Raw genomic sequence first — 25,108 nt, forward strand, 5'->3', positions numbered from 1 at the left:
GGAGGCACGCTCTCCTGTACGTCCCCATGTGGGCATCTGACAGCCTGGGGCGAACCAGGCGGCTGGCTGGGCAGGACGCTGGCCAGCTCGTGCAATTTTAGGGTTGTTTTTTTTTTTGCAAACGTGAAGGCCAAGGTGGGAATAGCCGTTGGGTCCCCCTGAGGGACCCCTCCCTGAGCTGGTGGGGCCCGGAGGTGTTGGGGACAGCAGAGACCAGCGGTGAGGGCAGGGGTCCTCCCCCTCATCCTAGATACTGCCCAGACCTCCCCCCCGAGAGACCCAGCCCCACTCCTGGACCCTGCTGAAGGGGAGGGGCCCCTACCTGCCCACCCACACCCAGGGACCCCCCCCCTGGGGACCCTGCTGCTTCCAGGGGACAACCCCTACTTCCAGGACGCCCAGTGCCACCCCTAAAGGTGCCCACGGGGTGGGGGCAACACTACTGGGGGAGGGGGCCCTCTGGGATCACAGGATCCTTCAGGGGCAGCGAGGGGGGGGCATCTGAGGGGGCCCCTTGACGCACCTGCACCCCGACGTTCACAGAGGGGCGCGCGCCAAGGATTTGCACCAGAGACGGACACCTGGTTTGTTTTTGTATTTATTGGTTTAGGCAGGAAAAGCACCTTACTCCCATTGCTCGTTAGCCCCGGGCTCTGCCAAGGCCACCACTGGTGCCACCACCTCGCACCGCCAACTTCCACCCATCGCTCCCCGTGCCCCAGGCAAACCCCTCCCCGTGCGGGCTTCGGCCTTACACTGTGGGCCGGGGCAGAAGATGCCTTTCCTGGTGTGAAAAGAAAAAAAAATAAAAATAAAAAGGACAAAAAGAAAAAGCCGTGACATTTTCATCGTCCGGGGTTGCACCCAGACCCACCAGCCTCGCCGTTACACCCACTGGCACCTCCCAACAGGATTTCAACCCCATGCCCTCTTTTTTTTTTGTATTAAAAAAGAAAAAAAATTCCAATTTTGGTAAAACACGATGCTGTGGGTGCCGGGAGGGAAGGAGCTGGGAAAGACACGGCGGTGCCGATGCCGTGCTCCCCGCTGCCGGGGCAGCGTGCGACAGCTTCGCCGGCCACCGGCATCCCGTACCGCCAACCAGCCGAGTCTTAAACGACGTATTTATTGGGAACCGCCGGGCGACCGGCACGTGGTGGTGCGGAGGGTACCGGCAAGGGAGCAGCGGTGGCGTTACCGTCTTGGCCTCCTGGATGTGGTACCCCCCCAGATGCTCCTCTTCCAGGGTCTTCCCAAAAATACGGGTGCTTTCAGGTGGAGGCTCCCCCTGTCCCTCCCCTGCGCCGGCGGCAGGCCGTCCCTACACGATGCCCTCGCTGCGTTTGCTCCTCCACACCACCAGCGCGGTCATCAGCAGGGTGACGAGGACGGGCAGCAGGATGAAGGGGCAGAGGACGCCGTTGGGGGGGTCGCGGAGCGCCCGGCCGGAGGGAGAGCAGTTCCTGAAGTACTGCTTGTGCACGGCCACGAAGAACTCGTCCACCAGCCGGTTGGGCCAGTAGCAGTCGAGCCTCTCGGCGATCAGCGCCGTGCAGTTCGTCAGCTCCCCGTAGGTGCTGCAACACAGAGACGGGCACGGGGGTGGCAGCGGGACCAGCGCCCAGCCGTCAGCATGCCACCTCCCCGCCCTGTACAAGCTCAAATATAGCTGCTTGCTATTAGCGATGTGTGTGTGTGGTATTTGAGTGTTAAATGAGTTATTTGAATCTTTTAGGGTTTGTTTTTTTTTTTTATATTATAGGTAGATAGGTAAAAAATGTATGTGGGTTTGTTTTATTTCCCATCAGATTTTGCCACTTTGCGCACTCTTTAAGCGCCCACCCGCAGCCAAAAGCACAGGGAGTTTTCATTTACAGAAGGAATTTTTTTTTTTTTATTTGTGTTAATTTCTGCAGGATTTCACAGCCGAACCGGTGCCGTTAGAAAAACACCAATGGGACCCCAATTACCCTCAAGGAAACCCATCCTCCGCCCGGAGCATCCTGCCCGGCAGCCGGCCTCAGGGCACCCTCCCCGAGCTTGCGCGGGTTCAGCCAAAAGGGGACGGAAATAAATACACTGCATCTACCTACAGTTCTTTTAATTGCCTAAAAATAAGGCTTTTTTGACCCAACACCGTGCTTTTGAAGCTCATCTCGCTGCAATTCACAGCACCACGCTTTGCAGGGCTGCAGGACCATCACCCATCCCACCTCTCACTGGGCAGCAAGTCCATTTTTTTGAACTTTTAATTTTTTTTTTTTTTTTTTTAATATTTGGAAAAAAGAGGAGCAGCCCTAAGCCAGAGGGGCTGCAGGAAGAGGACAGCCCCTGTGCTGGTCCATCCACCCACCCTCTGGAAGGACAGGTATTGCCATGGGTTTCAAATCCAACCTGCTTTAAAATGAGCTATGCGTTAAAAAAAAAACAGTTAATATATAATATTTTTTTTCCCCATCCCAATTACTCGGTTAATCCTAGAGAAGCAGAGCGAACCAAAACCCAACTCTTCAATTAAAAACCCGCCTGGGGAAGAAATGGTTTAGAAGCCACTCGCCGCAGCCTCTCTGCGTCTCATCAGCCAGGTTTTCGGGCCGGCGGCGGTTGCCTTGCCGTGCTCATCGGCACACGGCAGCGCCGGAGGGAGGCCCTGTGGAGTCCGGTGATTTAATTAACCGGGCGCCTGGAACCGCTAAAAAGCAGCTTCTGCTCAGCATCCCGGTGTGCAAAATTACCGTTTCCCAGTCATCAGCAGCCTTCGCGGCTCTCGGGAGCTGAAGCATCTCCAGGAATCACAGGGAAGGAGTTAACAGAGCCGTGAACAAAAGCTATTTTTAAACCTGCCTTAGCCCTTCCCCGGCTCAGACTGCGCTTTGGTGTTGACAAGTAGTTGCTCCCACACTTGTGCGTGAAGATGTCCAAGTAACCACAGCCAAATGGAGGCAGCAGATGAAGGGATGAAGTGTAATCACACCTTGCTCTTCGGCAGCACCTCTAGTTCAGTTCCTTCTATTTTCATGTCCCCTGTCTTGGCCATCCACGGCCACAAGCTGACAACTGTCGGCCGAGTCCACCCGGGCCAGCTGCGCGGGTCCTGAGCTGCCGTGGTGTTTGGAGACCAGGCCTGTGAGACTCCGTCCTGTCCTCGCATGCACAGCACGCAGACGCGCCATTGAGGACCTTCCCATCGTGTGTGCACCGCCCGCTACCGCAGAGGGACACCAAAGGGATCCATTTGCTGGGATACGGATAAACCAGACCGGTCGGGCCCAGGCTGCTGACATCTTGTCAGGAGGGATCAAGATCCCACCGGAGAGCAGCAGCAGTGTTGACGCCCGGGGCTGAGCGTGCTCTTTCCCGCCACAGCCGTGGCGAGAGCTCATCCTGTTGAGTCTCCAAAGCGGCATCTGGTTCTCTCTCTGCGCAAGCAGAGCCGTGTTATTACGTTAGCACCACGCCAGCACGGCCCCACCGGGGAATTCAGCCCGTGCTGACAGTGAAACCTCTCAGGGCCTTGTTTTTGCACCTTGTACTGTTCATAACAACCCAACGCCAGGCTACAAAACCTGGCTGGCCGTCGAGGAGTTAGTTAAGAGGAGGAATGAGCATGGAGGGCATCCTGAGCTCCCCATGATGGTCACTGTGTCCCCAGAGACCAACAGACATGGTGGGGGGAGAGGGAAGGGAGATGTGGTCTGCGCCCACACCACCTCCTTCTGCTCTCCCTCCTCTCCCGCAGCTTTGCCTTAAATTGAATCACAGGATGGTTTGGGTGGGAGGGGACCTTCAAAGCCCATCCAGTGCAACCCCCCTGCAAGGAGCAGGGACATCTCCAACCACATCAGGTTGCTCAGAGCCCCGGCCAACCTGGCCTGGAATGTTTCCAGGGATGGGGCATCCACCACCTCTCCGGGCAACCCGGGCCAGTGGCTCACCAGCATCTTAATTTAAAAATCCTTAAAAGGTGGGAGGCAATGCTACCTTTGATTACTTCATTAAAAATAATAATAAATTTGTGATTATTGAGCTGATGTAGCACAGCATTGGGAACAGGGCAAGTTTTCCCAAGCCACCCCACCACCGCAGGCTGCAGGTGGGGAGATGAGCAGCCTGCCCTGAAAAGTACATTTCTTTGTTCTCAATATTTTTTTTTCCCTGCCTGATGTAAACTGCAATTAAAACTGTTTTCTCCATCGCCATAGAAACGGTTTGGGTTTCAAGGATGCTGGAGGAGGCATCATGGGGACCCCGACGGGGACGGGGCTGGTGGGAAGCAATCGAGGACTGATTTACGGTTTGGCGGGATCCGAATGCTTACAGCGCTGTAAATCCTAAGCAATGCCTCTGGGTGGTTTTTTTTTTTTTTTTTTTTTTTTACCATCGCAACTGAGACTGGAATTGGATCTGCCATTTCTTCCTCGCCAGCGCCGTGGTGCAGGCAGTGTTACGCCACGGATACCAGCTGGGGCTCACAGGTTCGCCAGCTCTCCCTTGTCGGGATTTTCCCTATCCTCCTCAATTCCCTTGCTTCAGAAGGAAAAAAAAACAAAAACAAAAACAAACAACCAACCCACAAGGCTTTCCTTTTGCTTTATACATTAAAAGAAAATTTTCAGGCGTGCCACGGGGCGGATATATTTGGGATGAAGGCGCCGGACTCGGCTGGAGTGACACCCGCAGCTGTGGCACTGCTCAGCACAGCGAACATCGTCCTGTCCTGCTCGCTGCCCGATGCACCAACGCCGTGCAAAACCCTCCGGCCCAAGGCATCCCCCGGCCACCACCGTGAAGCAGAGGAGACCATGACGCAGCTCCAGCTTTAAATAACAGGGTGGCCGCCAGCCCTGGAACACAAAACATCCGGGAGCTTGGGCTGAATGGCTCTCAGGCCAGGGATCCATGGAGCAATGGCACGGAGGGGCTGGAGAGCCCGGGTCGGTGGGCAGCTGACCCAGCAGGCACCCGCACGCACGGCTTCACCGGATCGCTCGTCCTTTGGGGAGGAAGAGGGGGAAGGAAACCAGATGACCCAAAGGAGAACACTTCTCGGAGCAGTCCTTCTCCCTTCCAATTTCTGGAACGAATTACTTTATTAAAAACCACCTGGCAAGGGTGCACCGGCTCAGGCGCCTTCCCCTGGTACTTGATTTTGCAATCACAACCCAGCAGCTTTCCCCAAATAAGCACGGCTAAGAGAGCCAGCAGAGCTCACCGGTGCTGGACAAGCCTTCTCAGAGAGCTGGTGCTCGTCCACACGGTCCAAGCCCAACCTCAGCAACCACTCCTGGTCCAAAGAGACCCGAACGCAGCGGCAGCAGCAACGCAAGAGCTCGGTTTGTATTGCTGAGGGTAAGCCGGGAGGATAATCTACAGGCTATCAACAGGAGCGCTAAAGCACGACGACCAACTCTGCCGAGACAATTCATTTATCCAGATGTTCCCATCGTGTCACGCTCAACTGATGGGCCTAAGGGGCATTTCCCTGCTCCTGCTCCATGAGAAATCACCGCTCCGAGCGTGCTGCTGCTGATGGTACAGGTCCTGTCAGAGGCAAAACGTTCAAATATTTCTCGTTCTCGTTTTGGACAGGTTTCAAGCATCACAGTTCCTCGGTTTGGGCGAAGATCTGGAGAGGAGAAGAGGATCTAGGCGGGTGTTTGATTTCCATTTCTTCATCTCGTCTCTGGTGGAAGTCAAGTCCTTCCCCCAAAGCCAGAGGGGCGACCAGCCAGCCTAGGCCATCCTCTGCTGGGACATCTCCTAACAGCACTGTTTCTCCTAAAAGGGGGTGGGGAGGCCCATCCACACCAGGGAGCAGGGGTGTTGAGTGAGGTGGCCACCCAAAACCCACATCCTTGCAGAGCAGCTTCTTTACAGCAGTAGCTGAGCTACTTCTACCTGATTTTTTTTTTTTTTTTACCCCAGTGTCCTGAGGGCGCAGGAGGATCAGAGGAATGTCATCTCGTAAATAACCCCGGCCTTGTGTTTGCACGGAGCAAATGGACTCGCGCAATCGAATTAAACACTGCGAGTTTATCAACATTTCCTCCAAGTGCCTCGAGGATAACAAGTTTAGTAGAAGCTATTTAGAAGAAATACAGGATGTTGGAGATAAAGAACAAGCTCTTTAATGCAGCTCCGCTTCCTGCGCAACGGCTTTGGAGGAGGAGACGGATTGCACCTCACCAGGCTTGCAGATAGCACGGAACCAGGAGCGCAAGCAAAGTCCCGCCCCTGGGACACACACAGCCCCTGCGATGGGAACAGCTCTGCCGGGGGCGTCCCCAGGGGTGGGAGCTCACCCAGGAGACAACAGGGAGGTGGTTTTTCTCCTTCTCCTGCCACTCACCACACCTGGGACCACATCTGGATGCTGCCTCCAAAGGTTTCGGCACAGGAGAGCAGGTCCCACAGAGATCCCCCAAGGCAATTGGGGGCTGGAGCAACGGCAGCAGCCCTGGACATGGGATGAGGCTCAGATGAGGTTTCTCAGAACCAGAAAAATGTCCACAATCTTTCCACTCTTTTCTTCCCCTCCATTTTGCCACCAATAAAGGGGAAGGAAAGTCCAAGCTGTCCTTTTCAAAAGCTGTCTCTCTATATACACATACACAGAGATTTTAATTTGGCACAGAAGAAAGGGACGTGAAGCAGGAAATCCTCCAAAATCTTCCAAACCCTCTAAATATTGTGCAAACCCCTCATGGCATACAGCAACCTCTGTTCGCCATTCCCAACGGACCTTGATCCCCGCTACGTCGCAAGAGCTCACTTTTGTCTCTCACTTCGTTTTCCCAGAGAAAGGCCACGGCACAACAACGCTGTGTGGTGCGGGAAGCCAACTCAGAGTGGAGAACGTGGGGTTTGGTTTTTTTTATCTTTTCAGGCCCTCATGCCAACACATGGACACCTCTGACCGGTCTTTGCAACTTCAGCCAGAACCATCTCACGAGGAGAATGATTTATACCGTGCCAGCCTCTCCCTTTAGTTGCAAAGAAAATCAACATGCAACTTTTGGAAGCAGCCAGGAGGTCCAGTGGGATGGTCTGGGATTTTCTCATAGAGAGGGTGTGAGGGCATCTCAGTGGGTTGTGGGGTTTTCAAACTGAGTTAGGGCATTTTGGACGGTCTGCAGAACCTGAGTGCTGAGCAAAAAGAAAAATCTTATGGAAAATATGTCCATCAAGCTGTGAGTCACCAAAAGAGGTAGCGGAGCCATGACGGGGATCCCAATAGTCTGCCTTGTTAACACATTGATACCCAGCACGTAGCAGATAGCTGTGGTCTTCTCCTGTTGAAGCTCCGTCACGGGGGCATGTGGTTCCTTCACACATACAAAACTGTACTGAGCAAGATCACCATCCTGGCATCCAAACACGGCTTAGGTTGGGCTCCCTGAAAACCTATTTAATCACAGAATGGCTGAGGTTGGAGAGGATCTCTGGAGGTCCATCTTGTCTTGTCCAAATGCCCCCCAGTGCAGCCCCAGACACCATTCACCCTCTCTGCTGCAAGGGCAGGTTTCTGGCTCATGTTCAACTTGGTGTCCATCAGGACCCCCAGGGCCTCTTCTGCCAAGCTGCTTTCCAGCTGGACAGTCCCCAGCACAACCTGGTGCCTGGGGTTGTTCCTCCCCAGGTGTAGGAATTTGGACTTCTCCTTGTTGAACCCCATGAGGTTCCCATCAGCCCATTTCTCCAGCCTGTTGAGGGACTCTGGACGGCAGCACGACCCTCTGGAGCATCACCCGCTCCTCCCAGTCTGGTGTCATCTGTGAACTTGGTACACTGCAGGTATGGTCTGCATCATCACCCAGACCATTGTTGGAGAGGTTAAACAGGACTGGACCCAGCACTGACCCCTGGGGTACACCACTAGTTGCTGGCCTCCAACAGGACTTTGTCCAATGATCACCACCCTCCGGGCTCGGCCATTCAGCCAGTTTTCAAACCACCTCTCTGTCTGCTCGTCCAGCCCACACTTCACCAGTTTCTCTGTGAGGAGACAAAAGCCTCACCGAAGCCCAGGTAGACAACGTCCACTGCTCTCCCTTCCAAGCCCAGCAGTTGAAAGTGGAGTGAAACGACACATTTATTCCCCCCTCCATGAAAAAAAACCCCACTGCTGACCTCCTTAGATGTCCAAAAAGATAGGTGCAGGTGGTCCCAGGACACCAGGAAGGAAGGGGTGAGTAGAGGGACCTCACTTACCCCACGGTCTCATCCCAGTCACACCAGAGCCGCTGCCCGATGCCCTCCATGCTGAGCTGGAACTGCTTCAGGCAGTAGTGCCGGATCATCCAGCCATAGTCCGCCTCCTGGCACGCCGTCGCTGTGATGAAGTGATGAGCTGGAAGACAGGCGAGGGGTGAGCAGGGTTAGGCTCTGCCACAGTGTGTCATGGCCCAACGATAGCTCCTTGCCCTCCACCGCGCGGTCCCCTCACAGCTTTTCATGCAGAGGGCATCTGCCAAAGCAAAGCTGGCCATCAAAGCACCACCACTCTCGCTCTGCTGCTTCAAAATCTCCTTCTTAGGGTTTTATTTCCCTCTTCACATCCCTCTGACCCCGCAGCATCCGTTACCCTCCCAAGTGTCTGACGCTAGATAAATCAATTATTCAAAATACACTGGGTGAGTCATGAATAAGTAAGGACGTAGATTTATTCTCTGCTGATCACTTGACGGTCATTGTTGGACTTTAAAATCCCAGCTTTTTGGTTTACAAAAAGAGTGAGGGTGTGGGGAAGCTGGGGAATAACCCCACAGCTCCCAGTCAGATCCCTGCTGCTGCTGAGCAAAGGCTCCCTTAAAAATTATCTGCATGGTGCCACGCTTGGAAACAAACATCCCTCTCCAACGGAGCACAGGGACAAATATCCATCTCCGATGGAGCGCAGGGACAAATATCCATCTCCGATGGAGCGCAGGGACAAGCACGGTGAAATTCATCTCCGGCTGCACGGCGCTGATTTAATTCACCTCCGGGTACGCGTCCCTGCTACACGGTGCCTTCTGGTTTGGGATCAGAGGAGGAAGAGATCCCGCTTACTTCCCTACAAGTTTGTGCACAATCGGTGCAGTTTTGGTAGGAAATGGGAAAGGAAAAGGACAGTGATGCTTCACAGAGATCAGGCTCGAAGGCAAAAAATCCTTTGGAGGAATGATTTACTGACCCTGGCTATAAATAATCCCTCTCCCTTCGTCCCAAAGTGCCAGTTAGTGCCTTTGCAGCTCCTGGAGTACATTGCAGGCAGGCATCGCATACCAGCACTATTTTTTGCTACGCGTGAATAACTGCGCAAAAGAGTGGGGCTTTATTTTTATCTTATTTTTTATCAAAACAGAATTCAGCTACTTATTTAGCGGTCTGTGAGTGCAATCCCTGGGACAGCGCCAGCGGCTCCTGCCCCGGGGACGCCCTCCTCAGCAGCCCCCAAATCCTCAGAGTGCTTAGGTACCAGCATCCTACAGAAGTTGGACTGTGAAGGACGAGCGCCCTGCAAACATTACGCCCATCAAGCAGCCGGAGAAACAGCTTGCAGAGAAAACCCTGGCAGCGAGCACATCAAGTGCGGAGCAGGAGAGGGCTGCCTGAGGAGAGAAAGGGAAGCAGGGGAGGCGAACAGATTGACAAGCAGCCGGAGGAGCGGCCGAGGGAATTGAGGAGCAAAGGAGAAAAGGGAGCCAGGCAGAAATGAGTGAGACATGCAAAATGCAGAGAGAAATTGAGGACGACAAAGCCGCTTTAAGAAATTCAACAGCGATACAGCACAAGAAAAAAGGGAAGCAGAAGTTAACCCAGCATGGCCAGGCTGCTCTTCGCCTGGCTTCGCTCCTCCCCACTCCCAATTAGCACTGATGAACCTAGAGACAAGTCCTCACTTGTACCACAGGAACAACTGTCCTTAGAGACGGCCAGACACTTCCTGACGACCCTGCAGAACGGACCTGGAGGAAAACACCTCAGCAGGCGGCTCCACCTTGGGTGGAGAGAAGAGAGACACCAAATAAACCATGGGGATGAAGCAGCTGAGAACTGCAAACGCGTGCTTGAGTAGCTGCAAGGCACATATATCAGCGTGAAAATCAGCCCCACTGTTAAAAGAAAAGGAAAAAACAACCAACCCAAACCAAGAGCTTTAAGCACTTGCCAATCAAAGCAGCTCAAAAGACACTGCTGGGTTGGACGTGGCCGTGGGCTGACAGGTGTGGGCAGCCGGGAGGGAGCCAGCGCATGGGCTTCGCCATCCCCGAGCGCGTGACTCGTACGCTTGGACTTTGTTCCTGCCTCTTGTCTCAGCTCCGAAGGTCCTTCGAGGCACGTCACCACCTTTCTTCACTCCCCCAGCAGCTCTTCGCAATGTTCTTCAGAAGTTCTGCCTTCCCCATGAGGACTTGCCTTCTGCAGTGGTGAACATCTCAGGTGCTGACAGCCAAGGCTTGGCTTCGTAACCCCAAGGAGATGAGCAGAGACTGTGCTCCTGGAAGACACCGCCCTCCATGCATCTCCCATAGCTACACGTGGGGTCTGTCTGCAAATCCTTTTCCCCAGGAGGCTGGAGAAACCAGACCCATCAGCCAGTAACTGAGACGTTTCATGAGGACATCATGAAGGACTCTTTTGTTTTATACACCAGAGGCAAAGAACATCCAAGAGGAACAAGGCTCGACAGAGCCCACTGTGCAAATGCTGTGAGGACGGAGCGAGCACGGCGAGGCCGAAAAGCTCTTTTGTTATCAGCTGGCTGGGGAGAATTGGCTTCAGCTTTAAATGCACATTTTTAGGTCAAAGGGAGGAGAGGCTCCTGCCATGTTTCCACATGGTCCCCACCTAAACCCATGGATATTTCCCTGCTGCGTCCCGGACTTCCCCTAAATTCACGTTTCTAGATACGTCAGGCTAGGCCGTGCTCAGGGTTTGTAACAACAGCAGAAAAAAAGCAGGGAGGGATTTTTCTGGCTCTCATTCCAGAAGGTTTTCCTTCCCCCCTCAGCCCTGCTGACGGAGAAGGCATAAGTCAGCTGCAGCGAGCCGTAAATAACCGAGCTCCGGAGCGGTCACGTCCCGGTGCTTAGCAGCATCCATTTGTGAAGGCTATGAGGAGCTGCTGAATAAATGAGCTCCAAAACACAACCGTACCAAGGGCTGCGCTGCCTCCAACAGCTCCCTTCTCATGTGCTCCGGGCACTCCCGTTCCCTTGGAAAAAAAGGCATTGGGAGCTGCGGGAACGCAGTGGTCCCCTAGGAACATCCCACCGGAGCCATGTTTGGTCTTTAGGTGCCGTGTAGACACGGAGCAGGGGATTATCTCCATCTTCCTGCGTTTCCCCAACCCATCCATCCATACAGGTGGTATCAGTGCGAGCCGTCAAAAATTCATCCTTGCAGCATGCGTGTGCGCTGCCTTCTATCCAAAGACATCTTCTGTTGGAAGGAGGCACCATCCGACGCGGTGTTTATCTTGGCGCGAGGACCCGCGTGTCTGGTGATGAACGCCCTTCCCTGCTGAGAGGAGCACTGATTGCCTGATCAGAGATACAACTTTAAAGATCTTTAATTTGCCTCCTCCCAGGAAATATCAGGTGAGCGGCGGGGAGGAAGTGATTGGAAGGAAGGCTTTTTCAGGCACCCTCCTGATTACCCTGGGATTGATGTCCTGAAAAGTCCCAGCAAATGTCTCCCAGGGCTCAGCTTCCTAAGGGTTAGCTGCAAAAAACCCAAGCCATGAATTGTTACAAAGATGTTGGGAAAATAACCGGACTTTCTTCCGTTGCACTTCTTACAGCTGGGGGTTAGGCTCACAGCTCTAGAAAACAACTTGGTGGACATCACCTCCTCCTTCTCCTGCCACCGCTGCAGAGCTTGCACACTTGCCATGGTGGCAGTTCTTGCGTCTTTCTCTGCAATAAGTGTTGCCTTTCACATCACTGCCCTCCCTGTGTAATTTTTCAGTTTCCAGACATTTTCTCCTCATTTTTCTGGGACTTCTTGCTGGGACGTGCAGCCAGTCCCATGGGGAGGCAGAGGCAGGGAGGACGGTGGAGCCTGAGAACAGATGAACATTTCAGGCTGGCATAGCACAGGAGGTCAAAGCGATGCCAGCGCTGACGGACTCAGTTCCCAGGCATCACAACGGAGCCTGCCGGCGTTTTTTGCATGCCCCGCCGACCCGGTCCTCTGCCATTTGACCTCTGGATGCTGCCCACGATGTGTGCGTGCTGAGAATATACAGAGAGTCCCAAGTAAGGCAGTCTCATTTTTGGGAAGATCCCACCAAGGTGGACTCAGATGCTGTGTGTCCTTCTGGGCTTGCTGGGTTTCTCCAGATGTAGCCAGGGCAGCCCCAAGCTGTTTCCACCTTTTCTTTTGGTGGAAACCATTCAGGGCTTCACAGCAAAGAGCAGAAAAGAGCCAGTTATTCATCTAAAAGTTTAGAGGGCTCACTAAACCCCAAAAGACAGCAGATAACTGCAAAGCGACGCTCACAGAAGGGCTGGCAATGACCAAGCCACACGTAGCTCAACCCAAGCACCAGTAAAGCTCTGGGCTCAAAGAACAAGCGTCCCATTATCTTCTCCTGGGCTCCTCTCAAACGCCATGACCCACCCTGTGAAACGATGAGCTCTCTCAACGAGCCTGAGATGAGAGAGCCAGTCTGTTTTCCACTCCTTTTCAACGTGGTTGTCTGCTCTGTTTTACTGAGAACTAGCGTCGCGGTTTGGACCCGCTTGCGAAATAAAACCCAACAAGAGCTGGAAATCTGGAACTCATTTGCTGAGCGTGCTTCCAGCCTTCCAGCGTGCTGCCTTTGCCACGTCCGCAGCCAGCGGTACGAATCCTGCCCCAGCAGGTACAAATCTGTGACGTGAAACCAAGTAAAGCCCAGTGCTGCATGCTGCCAAACCAGGTACTGACCAGCTGGGAACAATGCTGGGAAAGTGACGGTCGCTTGTGGCTAACCCCAAATCTGATTTTGTCCCACTCTCTTGTGGCCAACATCCCCCAGAAGATAAGCAGGCAGAAGACAAGCACGAAAACCATCCCGGTTTGCAGCCAAAAAATTGAAACCTTTGGGGGGGTTTGCCTTGTTGACTCAAAGCCCACAAACCAGCCCAGCTGGAGGCAGCAGATGGTTTCATGGGGGACGGAGCAAGTGCTTGCAGGACTAAAAATAAACCCACCACTCCCAGGCGCGCTGGCACGTAAACGGCTGGGCTGGGCTCCGGCTGGCGCCCATAAACTGCCAACGTGGGAACTGGGTGCTGGGCACCGACGTCCTCTGCAGCTCACCCACCTGAGGAGCACCTTCCCCAACCAGGCTCTGTACCCTATGGGGTACAGCTCCGGATAAGGTCCAAAAAACCAAACCACTGCATAACCTAGCAGGAAGCTCAGTTCTTGTGCAAGAAACCTCACATCAAGAAACACGAGAAAGAGGGGAAGTCACCCACACCAGTTGGGAAGAAGGAGGAAGAAAGGCACAACTGACCCTAATGTCCGCAGCCCCATAACCACTGGGAAAGGGTCTGGCACCCTGTGCTTCAAAATGTACCTTCTGCCAGGGCTGCTTTGGGCAGCTTCACAGCTTGCAAACGCTCCCTGGCTTCACCAGGAAAAAAATGCAACTGGTGCTCAGCAAACCTGTGACCCTCTTCGGCTGGAGCTGGGTGGGCAGAAAAACGCAGATGTTGGTGTTTGGGAACGACAGGGGAGCTGGCTCAACACTATTTATTTCTCTGTCAGAAAGGAGGGAGCCATCTGCTAACACCTCTCCTTGCTGACAGCCTGGGATGCGCCCCCGCAGTCAAACGAAACCTCCGAGCCCTGGCAGGGCTATTTCTGGCCTGGTTTTTGCATGGGGAATGTATTTTTAAAGCTTCTCCCCCCTGCCTGGCTGGGTCAGGCCGGGGGCACTGGCACCCACTCCGAGCTGCTGGGATCTGGCAGCAGCTCCTGGGGCTGCGCTTGGGAACGGCGAGATGGATGGAGGTGTCCCAACCCTGTGGGCGATCACGGGGGAGACAGAGACCTGTACCCTTCTCAAGCAGCCTGCCCGAGCCCCACCAGAAGCACAGGATCATCCCATTGCAATCCCTGTGAAGGCTGAGCCCAACTTCTCTCCAAGCATCTCAAAAACTGCATTTATTAATGCACAAGTGGATGAGCTGCTGCTGCTTTCACCATAGCAAAGCAGCAGGCTCCCCCCCCCGGTTTAGGGAGCTCAGAAACACGTGAAGGTGTTTGAAGTCCTGGCAGAGATGCTGCTGTTTCCCCGACTGCTGCAGGCAGGCCCGCTGCCTCCCAAGCAACGCATGGGAAGAGCCTGTCCCCTCCACTAGCAACCCATAGGATTCAGGCTCGGGGACATTAGGACGAGGAGGAACTCAGTGGCCAGTCAAAGGCAGTCGCCCACTATCTGGTTTGAAGTGAGAAGGGCATTTCTCATCCTAGCAGCATTAATTCAGAGAGCTGCTCTGTCCCAGATTTGCTCCCTGATGCTTCTGGGGCATCCTCGGGTCCCAAAACCAGGCAGCCTCTGCCTCCCTTGCCTGCTGCACGCTTGTTCACTTGGTGTGTTGTGACACTGTTCCTTAATCCACAGGATTTTCCCTCCCAACATAGCCAGGATGTAAAGAGGGAATTCACGGGACATTCAGAGGTTCTCACATGCTGAAAGGCAGCGGGGATTTTTCAACACACAAGGATTTCGGAGGCAGAGCAGATGGTGGGAGGTGAGGGGAACATCTGCCCATCTCCCAGGAAGGCTGATCCCAGCATGTACTGGACATACTGCCACTGCTCCCTTTGGAGAAGAGAAGGAGCACCCCCCACTCCCTGCCTCCCCTCCACCCGGGGGGCTGCAGATGGAGCAGCAGAAGGAAACTACCCAGCTCCTACTTGAACAGAGTGGTCTGTAAGCACGGCACCAATGCAGTTACACAGCACAGCCAGAACTCCCCAATAAGGTCTGCAGATGGAGGGCTCATCCTGTGTTTCACCTGTCCAACAGCTTCACTGCTGTGAAGCCACTAAAACTTTCAAAGGACTCAAAAACTCAGGAAGCTTGGATGGGAAAGAAGTTGCTCAGGCTGGAGGGGGGGAAGAAAAGCCTCACGGCAGGGAAAAAAATTTAAATGAAAAGAGATAGGGCTAGGAAAGCTCAATTTTAGGAAAGCTGATATCCCCCTGAAAAACACGTGTGTGGCTGGGGCTTTGCTCATGCTGCTCTGGGGAGCGAGCTGCAGGCGCTGCAGTCCTGGGGCAGAGCATCGCTGCGGGCCTCCCCTCACAGGTCAGTGCCGCTGCATCTCCCTCCATCCGAGCTTCCTCACAAAACAGCCTGCCTTGATCCCGGCAAATAAACACTTGCCGGCTAATTCCACTAAATCCCAGTGAAATGAGAGCACCGTGGCGGGAGGTACCATGGCATAAGTGCTGTGCCAGGGGCGTAAGCTGTGGCAAGGGTCAGTGTAAAACATTGCTGGCTTGGGAGACGGGGGATACCTAAATGCAGAATCGGCAAAGAAAGTCAGTCCCTGCTCGGCCAGGCTGGAGACAGTCCCTTGTTAGGGACCTGACCACACGGAAAGCTCGGGTGGTAGACGTCCTCCAAGAGGCCAAAGGCTTCCACATCTTTGGGAACAAAGCACAACACATGGTCACTGTGGTCCTGCCAGCGCCATCCCACCACTGCTTCCAGAGCAGCATCCCCAGAAGTCCCATTTCTGGGGTGACGTGGGAGCAGAGCCAGCGCAAGGGCTGCGCCTTGCAAAAGCCAGGCCAGAGGAAGCGCACAGATGCTCCAGAAACACTTCTGGTGATAAACATCACCGAGCATGGAGACTTACTGACAGTAAAAGGCAGTAACAGGAGAAGGTCAAACGGAAACAAACGGATCACGAATAAGCATCGGCTCCAGCTCAGCTGCACACCGGCAGCCGGACATGGTTCTCGGCACAAATGCCAGCAGCCCTGTACTGGCACACTGCATTTTCCAGTCTCCTCATTATACCTGCAAACAGGGCACACAGCACCAAAGCGCTACCGTTGACCACATCCCTACCTATATTTTTTTGGCAGCCTAATGGTTACCACGATAAACGCACCGTCTACAACTCACTCTGAAGCGATACTGGGCACCACGTTATTACCCAAGCGCGTTGCACCCAAGCTCTGCGATTGCCTTCACCCAGCCACAGCAACTGGAACAGCTCTGGTCCCCACTCGCTGGAGCCAGCACCCAGACCCTGCTGTCCCATCCTGGCTCTGCGGCCCCACAAGGAACGAGGCTGCGGCACACTCCGTTGCGCCCGATAATCAGCTCCGCAGCCAAGTTCCTAATTAGGGCTGCTTTGTGAGCGGCAGGCTAACGAAGTTGGCCGGTACATGGGTCAGGACTCCTTTGCCCTCATCCCTCTTCCTAGCGTGACACCTCCTCGCCACATCCTGGCTCTTGTCGCCCGGGGATCTGCACCTGCCCTGCCTGCCACAGCAGCTGCTTTCCCATGGGACAAGGGACCCGGCCTGAAGCGCCTCCGGGAGATGCCCGTGCTTCCCCCCGGGCATTGCAGGGTCCTGCTACTGGAGATGGGGTCCCCTGCACCTGGGGAGGGAGCTCTGCAAGGAGGAAAATAATTTGGGAGACTGAAATGAAAACGACTATGGTCTTCACCTTGCCCATGCGGGATTTCACCTGCCTACCTCTGCCGACAACGCTGTCCTCTTGTAATGCTGGGGATAGCTACAAAACAACAGCAAAAACTCAGACACCGCCATCCTAGCAAAAACTAAATGACTACAAATCACCAAAGTAGCAGCTCGATGGATAAATTGCTATGTTCCTTTGCTGGCACAACAGAACGCCAAAATTAAAACCTCGGATATCCTTTCGGGTTTCGTAATTATGTTCAGCTGTATGCAAAATGTCTCGTTAGTGCCGGCCAGGAAAAAAAAACCCTATCTATTTATTTTGCTTTGTGTAATACAACGAAGGGGAATAACTGTTCCAGGAGCACAGTCCCACTGGATGAGGTCCTCCTTTTCCGCACCGAGTCAATAAATCAGACCAAGGGTGTTTAGGTTGTGCATGGAAAGGACAACTCCAGTTGTCCTAAATATCAAAGTGATTTGTTTTCTGAGGATTTGAGGGGTTTAAGAAACATGGAAGTGCTTTGGGATGGTGTTAGGCTTCCAAAGCACTAAATTACTGCAAGATACAGTGACTCCGTTATTCCTCTTCCAAGTTCACCTGGAGGACCTCAGAAAGTAGCTTTCCTGCACCTACAAGGTAACAGCCGAACCCTCCCCAAATGAAGGATAATTAAACATCGTTCCGATACAGGTCCCTAGACTTGATTCTGCATAAGGCAGAATGATAAATACTTTTCTTCCTGTCCCTCCCCTCCAAATAATTTAGTAACTAAAATAAAATCAAGACCAGCTGACAAGGGGGGAAGGAGAATGAGAATCAAAACCCAGGCATGCTGAAAACCAACTGCTGGCTGACTGCAAATCAGAAGAGGGAAAAATCTGCCATGAGCAGTTAGTTATAAAGATAATTATATCCTCAATGAATAGCGGAGTCTTTTTAAAAATAATTCACCTTGATTAAATTAATGGAGGAAAAGACACAGGGGTTAGACATGCAGTGGAGACTGGGGATGGTGCAGCCCTGACTTGACTGATTCCTAGTTCAAATATCCGCTCCCTGACCCAGATGAGCTCAACCAGGGATCCCCATTTAATCCTGCGCGCCCATCTTTTGCAAACAGCCCACGCGGTTGACAGCGGCTTCCAGGGGCTGAAGGAAAGGACGCCACCCCTGGGAACCAGCCGCGTCTCTCCTGCCTACCAGGGCAGGACAGCGGATTCCAGCATCATCATCCTGGCACCTTAACCCGGCGTCAGACTCGCGCTTTAGAGTTATTTTTAACACACCAACAAAGCATGCGATGCCAAAAGGGGCCAGATGGTTTGGTCCCAAAGCTGGGCTGGTCTTGCAGAAAGCCAGGGAGAAAAGAGTGGCCACCAGGCTCAAGATCTCAAGAACATGCTAAAGGCAAACACGCTCTTCTCCTCCCGCCCCCAGACTATTTTTTCCTTCAGCTATTTCAGTTGATTGAGGCTATAATAAGAACAGGGAAAATAACACCAAGGTTAAAAGTGCCCGGCATCAGTTTGGAGACAACACGCTTCGATCCTTGGTTCAGGTTTCAACGGGTTTGTGTGCGTTAAACGCAGATTATTCCGGTATGCGGGATTACGAATCATTTTATTGAACTACCTTCGAGAAAAAAATTACTTCCTGGGCAAACATTATTCACTCAAACAGATTGCCTATAAAAAAGTATATAATAAATAAATATAAAAATTCATTAGGGAGAAAAACCAAAGAAATAGCTGCACTATCTTGTTGGTGCATTCATCACGGGCTGCAAAGAACAGCAGCGTGACTAAATACTTTCAATATACAGTTTCCAGACTAAAATCTGTCACGGAGCCACGTGAGCCGCCCATGAACAATTTATTTTCCTTTTTAATAGAGGTTTCTTGATGCAGTTCCAGCTGAGTAACACGCAGAGATGGCACTTCTCTGCAACTCACCCACACAGAGCGCTGCCATTTTCCCAACAACCGTTACCTAAAAGACACGGGGAAGCCTGAACGGATCGTGTCCTGCCCCCGGCTGAAATCCAGCGCTGCCGGAGGTTGTTGCCCAGGCTGCTGCCTGTTTCCCGGCACAGAGCCCCACTGGGATGCTTTCCCGGGGTGCCAGGCTGTGGTTTTAAATCCTGAAAAGCTCAAGTTCTAGAAGGGCAGAGACAAGGGACTGAAACCATTAAGCAGGTTCCTTACTGGATTTGCTGATTAAAAGCACCAAAACCTCCACCAAACATGCTCGCTAATACCAACGGAGTCAGACTTTACAGCTGTTAGGGAGGCAGAAGGAACTTGCTAGCGCAGTGCACTAACCTGATTTCCACCTGCAGGTTTCCAAGACCTCCCTCAACTCTGTAATGACTCGATATTGATTTCCAGCCCTTCAAAAACACGAAGGATGCCAACCCCATTTTTAGCAATTATGAGGTCTCTAATTTCATTCCAGGTCACGGCATTTATATTTTCATTACCCGCAACCTCCAGGGTCATTACAAATACAAGATTACACTGTGGGTGCTTAATGGCTGTTTCATTCAACAGCATTTCAGAGTTAATAAATGCAATTCAATTTCTCAAAGCCAAGTGGCTTCCTGACCGGATAACACAGCCCGCATCCAGCCAACCAAACCCATACACCAGCGGTTTCTATAGGAATAGAGCTGGCACATATGGAAGCGGTACGTGAACTTAGACAGTGGAAGTAATTTCTTTTGCACTACTCACATGCTTTTCTTTTAATGTATAGGAAGCCTCAAGTCCTCTCCATCTCAGAGATGCTCTGAAAGGGAGGAGGAACGTTTTACTTTATTGTCAAGGACACGACAAACTCTAAATATTTAGGATTTTGCCAGAGACATGGTAGCCTTCAATTAGCCTTTAAAGCAAGACTATTTTTCTAAAAGAGTTGCTCGAGCTCAAATAACATGCAGGCCTTACTAAACGTGCTTTGGGGTGAGGGAAGACACAAAGAATCCTAACGCATGGCAAAATTTTGCAGTAGCGGTGCAGTTGCCTGTCTCACAAAGCTGTCTCCCTTCTTGCTACTTTTTTGCGTTAATCTTTTATTATTACTATTATTTTCGAGCCCAGGAAATTGAAGTGATTAGCTGACTACAGCCTGATTGACGATGTTACGGTGTAAGGGTTTAAGGATGGTGACAGGGCAAAGGGAATACACAGCTACCCAGGTACGCACGGAAAATCCAAAGCCAACTTCTCTCACATCTCGGACAGGGATCAAATTCGTGATGTTTATATGTGGAGTTAAGACCATTTAAACCACTCCAAAGAACTCCAAAGGTTTTAAGTTGCCACCTCTTCTCCTGACTCCTGGGGTCCCGGCAGCCAAATAGAGGACACAAAGGCACTTGCAAATTCGTATTTTCCAGGACAGATGATAAACTGTTTTGGTTTTTTTAAGAAAGTATAATTTTCTGTAGAATGTGCAAACACAATGCTGTACAGCATAGACAGAAGACACAAGGAATCAATATGACATTAGCGATTAACTGGCCTTACTTGCAATTCCCTCTTATCTCTTTCAACAATACAGCTGCCTAGACCCAAAAGAAATCAAAGCAGCACAGCACAGCACCGTGTGCCAGCAGAAACAGGCACAGGAAGCGACAGCAAACGCTGGTATGGAGAATGTCCATCCCCAAGGGTTCCCCAGCCACACATTTGGGAGAGGCACTGAGCGTCACCTGGCCCTTCCCACACCAGCCAGCATCCCTGGGTACGGAGGCGGGGGCATGGGAGGTATGGTACAAGCGGTGCAGCAGAAGTGCCATCGCCGCGGACCCATCTCTCCGGAAACCTATGTGGGGTTTAGCAGAAATAACAGAGTTTTCCTGTTAACTCTCAGCCGCAGGACCTTGACCTGGCTTGGGAGCCATAATCCCGCTTCATCCATCATCACCAGCAATAACAAGTCTCCTTGGGAAAGCCAGCCCTCAAGTAACCCCTTAAACACCGAAGTAAGGCTGCAGAGCAGAGCGTGGTGCTAATCATCACCGCTCCTGGTAAAGATCACCAAGAGCACGGCTCGTTCCCTCCTGTCTGAGCAGCCTCTGCAGGGAAGCGCAGCCAAAACCCAGGAAAAGCCAAATTCTACCTCTAATGGAAGGAGTTACCTTGGGAAACAGCTGCATTTCAAGCCTGCTGAATGAGACCAGGGTTACTTTTAGGCAGTCAATACCCTGACCATCGCTGCTCTTTACAGGACTCCGCAGCTGGTTGCAAAGTCGCTTACAGCTTGAGCTTTAAGAGAGAGGCTTGCGCTTCAAGAGCAAGGCTCTTCTTGCAAAGGACAGCTCAGCCAATCCTGCCGGGATCTGGACCCCAGATTCAGTACAGCCGGGGTGTTATGGTGGCAGGGAGAGGGTGTGTGTCATCCTCTCCAGGCCTGAATCGCATGCAAATCTGGGAGTCAACAGCTTTGAGCTGCCAGGGGAAAGCTCTCCAGTTAGGCAAGTACGGCTCTCAGCCATAGGCCAGGAGCTCGGTCCCCACCACCAAGAAGTCCTGCAGAGGCTCTGGTCACAAGGCAGGGAGCGTGCTCCCAACTGGCAGCAGAAGTTGCTGCGCTCTGACTTGATGCGGAAATGAGCAACTCAACAGAGGCACAAAAAAAGCAGCATCAACCTTAACCTCGCTCCCTTTGTTTTATTCTGGATGCCACCTGGGCACCTTAGGCGGAATCTGTTTCTTCTGAAACAGGAGGACGGCCTCCCCAGACCACTTCTCCATCCTGCTGTGGGCTGCAGTGGCAGAACACAACTGCACGCAACGAGAAGGAGCTGGGGCAGGACCAGGCTCAGTGAAAGCCCCTCAGCTCAGGGTGAGCTGTGTACAGAGGTGGACACGTCTCCAGAAATACAGCTCTGGGAAGGAGATCATCATCAACCAACACTCATCGTTCATAAAGCTCTCAACAATTCGCAAGGGAAAGTGATTTAGCAACTAAGTCAGCTGTCCAAGAGCATGTCCCAAGGCAGTGGCAGGGCTCATGGGCCGGCAGTAAAAATGTCAACACAGAGCCACAAAACTTGTCCTCCCTACCTGCTGCCTGTCCATAGAGACAGTGAGGGGCACGATTTATAGGAACAGAGACGGTGCTCTTCACATAAGACCCAGTGTTGAGCAGAGGCACTCTGGCTTTGCTTGCCATCTCAGCACTCACATTAGCAAGATCCTGGCACACCTAATAGCAGAGCTTTTTTTTCCCCCTTTTACGTTTCCTTTTTAGTTTTAAACACCTGCTTCCTCAGAAGCATCAGCAACCTCCAAATTCACAACTCCACTGTGACTTCTGGGCTCTCTCAGTTGTCACCTGCAATTTCAGTGCAGCCCTGCCTGTGTGTGGGGCTGTAAAGCAGAAAAAAACAAACAGGATTTTTTGCTGTTTCTTTTAAATAGTGCAGAATGTGCGCAGAAAAAAAAAAAAATCACAGGAGGAGGATACAGCGAAAGACAAATGCATCCGCCACACAACACTAGGATTAGCTGTCACCTATCACTTGCACAGAGGCAAGACGTCCTGCTGCAACTGAACATACTGGAAATGGAAAAAAGCAGCCTGGAGTATCCTCAATTCCTGCTGTCTTCACTTTCAAAAGTTACAGTACCCAAACTGAGAGAAGGAAGGAGCAGGAAAAGGGGAAAGGGACTGGGAAAATACAGCAGAGATAAACACTAACTAAGCAGGAATCAGCGCTCGCTAGCAGTAATATCAGCTACAGGTTTCCATGAAAGACTGCTCCCTCCTCAGCCAGGGACCCGGAGCCTTTCCCCGCAACTGAGCACGGATGACCTGCTTCAGTTAACGGCACAGCCTTCTCCTTCTCATGAGTAACCGCCAGCTAACGAGTAGTAAATAGTTAATTACGTGGTACAGATAACACCATTGCATGCAGCACAGCTCAATGCATTATTCACCAGGGTTCTGAGGAGAAAACCGGCAAGAGAAGGAAGGGGAGGAAAGAGAAATCCACGCTTCCTCAAAGAGGAATGATTTCATGGGAGATCAGCATTCGGACGAGGGTATGCAGTTTCCCTTCTAAGTAACCTTAAATAAACAGCCTGCCTCTTATACAGAGTACCAAGACAGGATCCTTCTGAGCTTCCTGCTGCGGATACTCAGGTTACGAGCACAGCACAAGCCTCTACCTGTTGCATCTGAAGTGCTAGGGACATCAGAGAAAGCACGGCATGCTGCGTCCCGTGAAAATAACCAGGCGATGCAGTGAGGATTTCCAACCCGATTTTAAGTTGACCATCTGCTAAACCCAGGACATCCGACATCAGCTCAGAAACGCTTGCTTGAACGAGCACTTCAGGCTGTTCCCGAAGCTTCAGTTCTCTCCCTGTGGCTCAGAAATGGGAATACAGAGACTCCTAAAGCAGTCTGTCGGTAATTAATTTCTACTTTTCAAACAAATGGCAGAAGACCTCTCCCAGCGCGAGCATGCTTCAGTAAATCTCACGTACCAATTAGCAAATCCCACACAAAGCAGGCTGTGTCCGATAGCATCGTCATCTGACACATTTAGAGGCCAAGTGAGACGTTTTATTATTTCCCAGCGGTTCGGAACGATTTCTCCTTTTAATTTCCACTCGCTTTCTGTGCTGCCAGCAACCCCGTTCTGCGGGCAGAGGCAGCGCCCACCTCCCTCCGGCCCCGCAGTCAGCCGGAGCGCTTCCCGCAACCGCCCCGCAGCCACCGCCACTCGCGACTGGTGAAGTTTGCTGCCAGGGGAGGTCTGCGTGCATTGGGGGGGGATGTTGCGGGGTCGCTCACTTACCCAGCAGGAAGCAGAGGAAGCGCCGCGGGAGCAGGGCCATCTCCGCGGCTGGCGGCCCATGGGAAGGAGCGGGGCGGCAGGGCGGGGTAGTGTGTCCCCCCTCCAACCCAACCCACGCCCCGCGTTTGTGGCGTGGAGACTCCGCTCCGCTCCCCGGGGCCGGGCTGCTGCGGGCAGGGGCGGGCCCCGCTCCCCCGGCCGCCCCGCCTGCCACCTGAGCCGGGCGCTGGGTGCTTCGCTCCTCCCGGGGAGGGGGTGGCCGCAGGGTTTTTCGGTTGCCAGCAGAAGGCAGGGCCGGAGGCAGGTGACTTTTTCTGACGACTTCAGCGGGATTTGGGCGACACCAGCGCCATCGTCACCTCCTCACCCTGGAGCGGGCACAGCTGGGCACCCAGAGACACGGGAAAGGGAACAGAAAGAGTGAGCGGTCTTTGTTTTCTCGCTCATTTTTCCATCTCCACAGAAGGCATTCCCCTCTAGCCTGAGGCTAAAACCCAGACCTTCCTTTTCCTTTTTACAGCACTGAAGGTGAACATAGAGGACGTAATGCAATCTTGGAAAGAAAATTAATGTTTGTGGGTTTTTTTTGTTTTTTTTTTTTTTTTTTTCTACCGAGTGGAAAATCATTCCTGAGCTAGTGCAGCTCCACCTACTGCTGATATAACTGAATTTTTGCCTTGCCTGAACAAGAGGGTAACTGCTCGGGCTCTTCAGAAGCACATTTGGGATGAGGCTATGGCATTAGGAGCGTGTCACCCCAGTGGGTGAGGGCTCCAGCTGCAGAGAGCTCATCGACCCACAACTTGAAATGGAGAGAACCTTAAGTTAGGTCTCCCTTTCAAAGGCAGAACAACAAACACCAGGAAACCTTGACTGAACAACGCAATGTCCTAACTTCAGCGTTTCACGTCATACCCATTTCTGCTTTCCTAACAGAAACAAAACAGCTTGCAGGCTAGAAAGCCAGTTCCATCCTAAACTATTCATCTCACCCGACGAATTGCAGGATCAAACCTAGGGAACACAATTTGCTATTAATAATGGAGTAGAGCGAAGCCTCCGGCTGCTTTCATCTTGATACAAACAAGGAAGAAATCAAAGCTGAGGCCTCACCTGCAGCCTCAGGACCAAGTTTACAGTACCGGGTGTTGAAGACAAGGCTGGGGGTCTGAAAGCATTACCTACACTGGCTCTGCTAAGAGGAGAAGGAAGGGATGAGATCTGCAAACAGCAAGACAGCCGCACAACTTTTTGAAGGAGGAAATTGAACCTTTATTCAGCAGGTAAATAAGGCTGCTATTTTCAGCAGCAAACGCAACCGGGATCTAAAACAATGTACAACAAAGAGACAGAGATGGACAACAGCAGTGTACGCTCTTGTCATGCAGTATCACAGCATGAGCCTGTCCGTGTCAATCAAGGATAAATCTCCTCACCCCCTGACCAGACACGTACACCTAAGCTGCCTTTCCTTCGTTTACCAGAAGAGGATTTAAAATTGAGACCTCTTCTGCACAGTAACAACACAGGCGAACATGAAAGACTGAGTACTCCCAGCTTTCCTCCTCCTCCCTGTATCAACTGAAACAAGAAGTCGCAAGGAGTGTGTGCTTCCCAAATACCAGCCCATTGGACACAAAAAA

The 25,108-nt window shown here is 52.4% G+C and overlaps 1 protein-coding gene across 1 annotated transcript; it reads right to left on the bottom strand.

Annotated features, from left to right (window-relative positions):
• Positions 1-580: 580 nt before the first annotated feature.
• On the bottom strand, positions 581-23,719 carry RAMP1 (receptor activity modifying protein 1). Its single transcript, XM_086750972.1, has 3 exons — positions 23,466-23,719; positions 8,212-8,350; positions 581-1,577 (listed from the first exon to the last, which is right to left on the bottom strand). Exons 1-3 carry the CDS (start codon positions 23,503-23,505, stop codon positions 1,322-1,324), a joined length of 435 nt encoding a protein of 144 aa, XP_086607098.1. The 5' UTR covers positions 23,506-23,719; the 3' UTR covers positions 581-1,321.
• Positions 23,720-25,108: the final 1,389 nt, after the last annotated feature.

Source organism: Chlamydotis macqueenii, chromosome 6 (assembly GCF_036417535.1).
Source record: "Chlamydotis macqueenii isolate bChlMac1 chromosome 6, bChlMac1.mat, whole genome shotgun sequence".
In the NCBI taxonomy this organism is placed as follows: Eukaryota; Metazoa; Chordata; class Aves; order Otidiformes; family Otididae; genus Chlamydotis; species Chlamydotis macqueenii.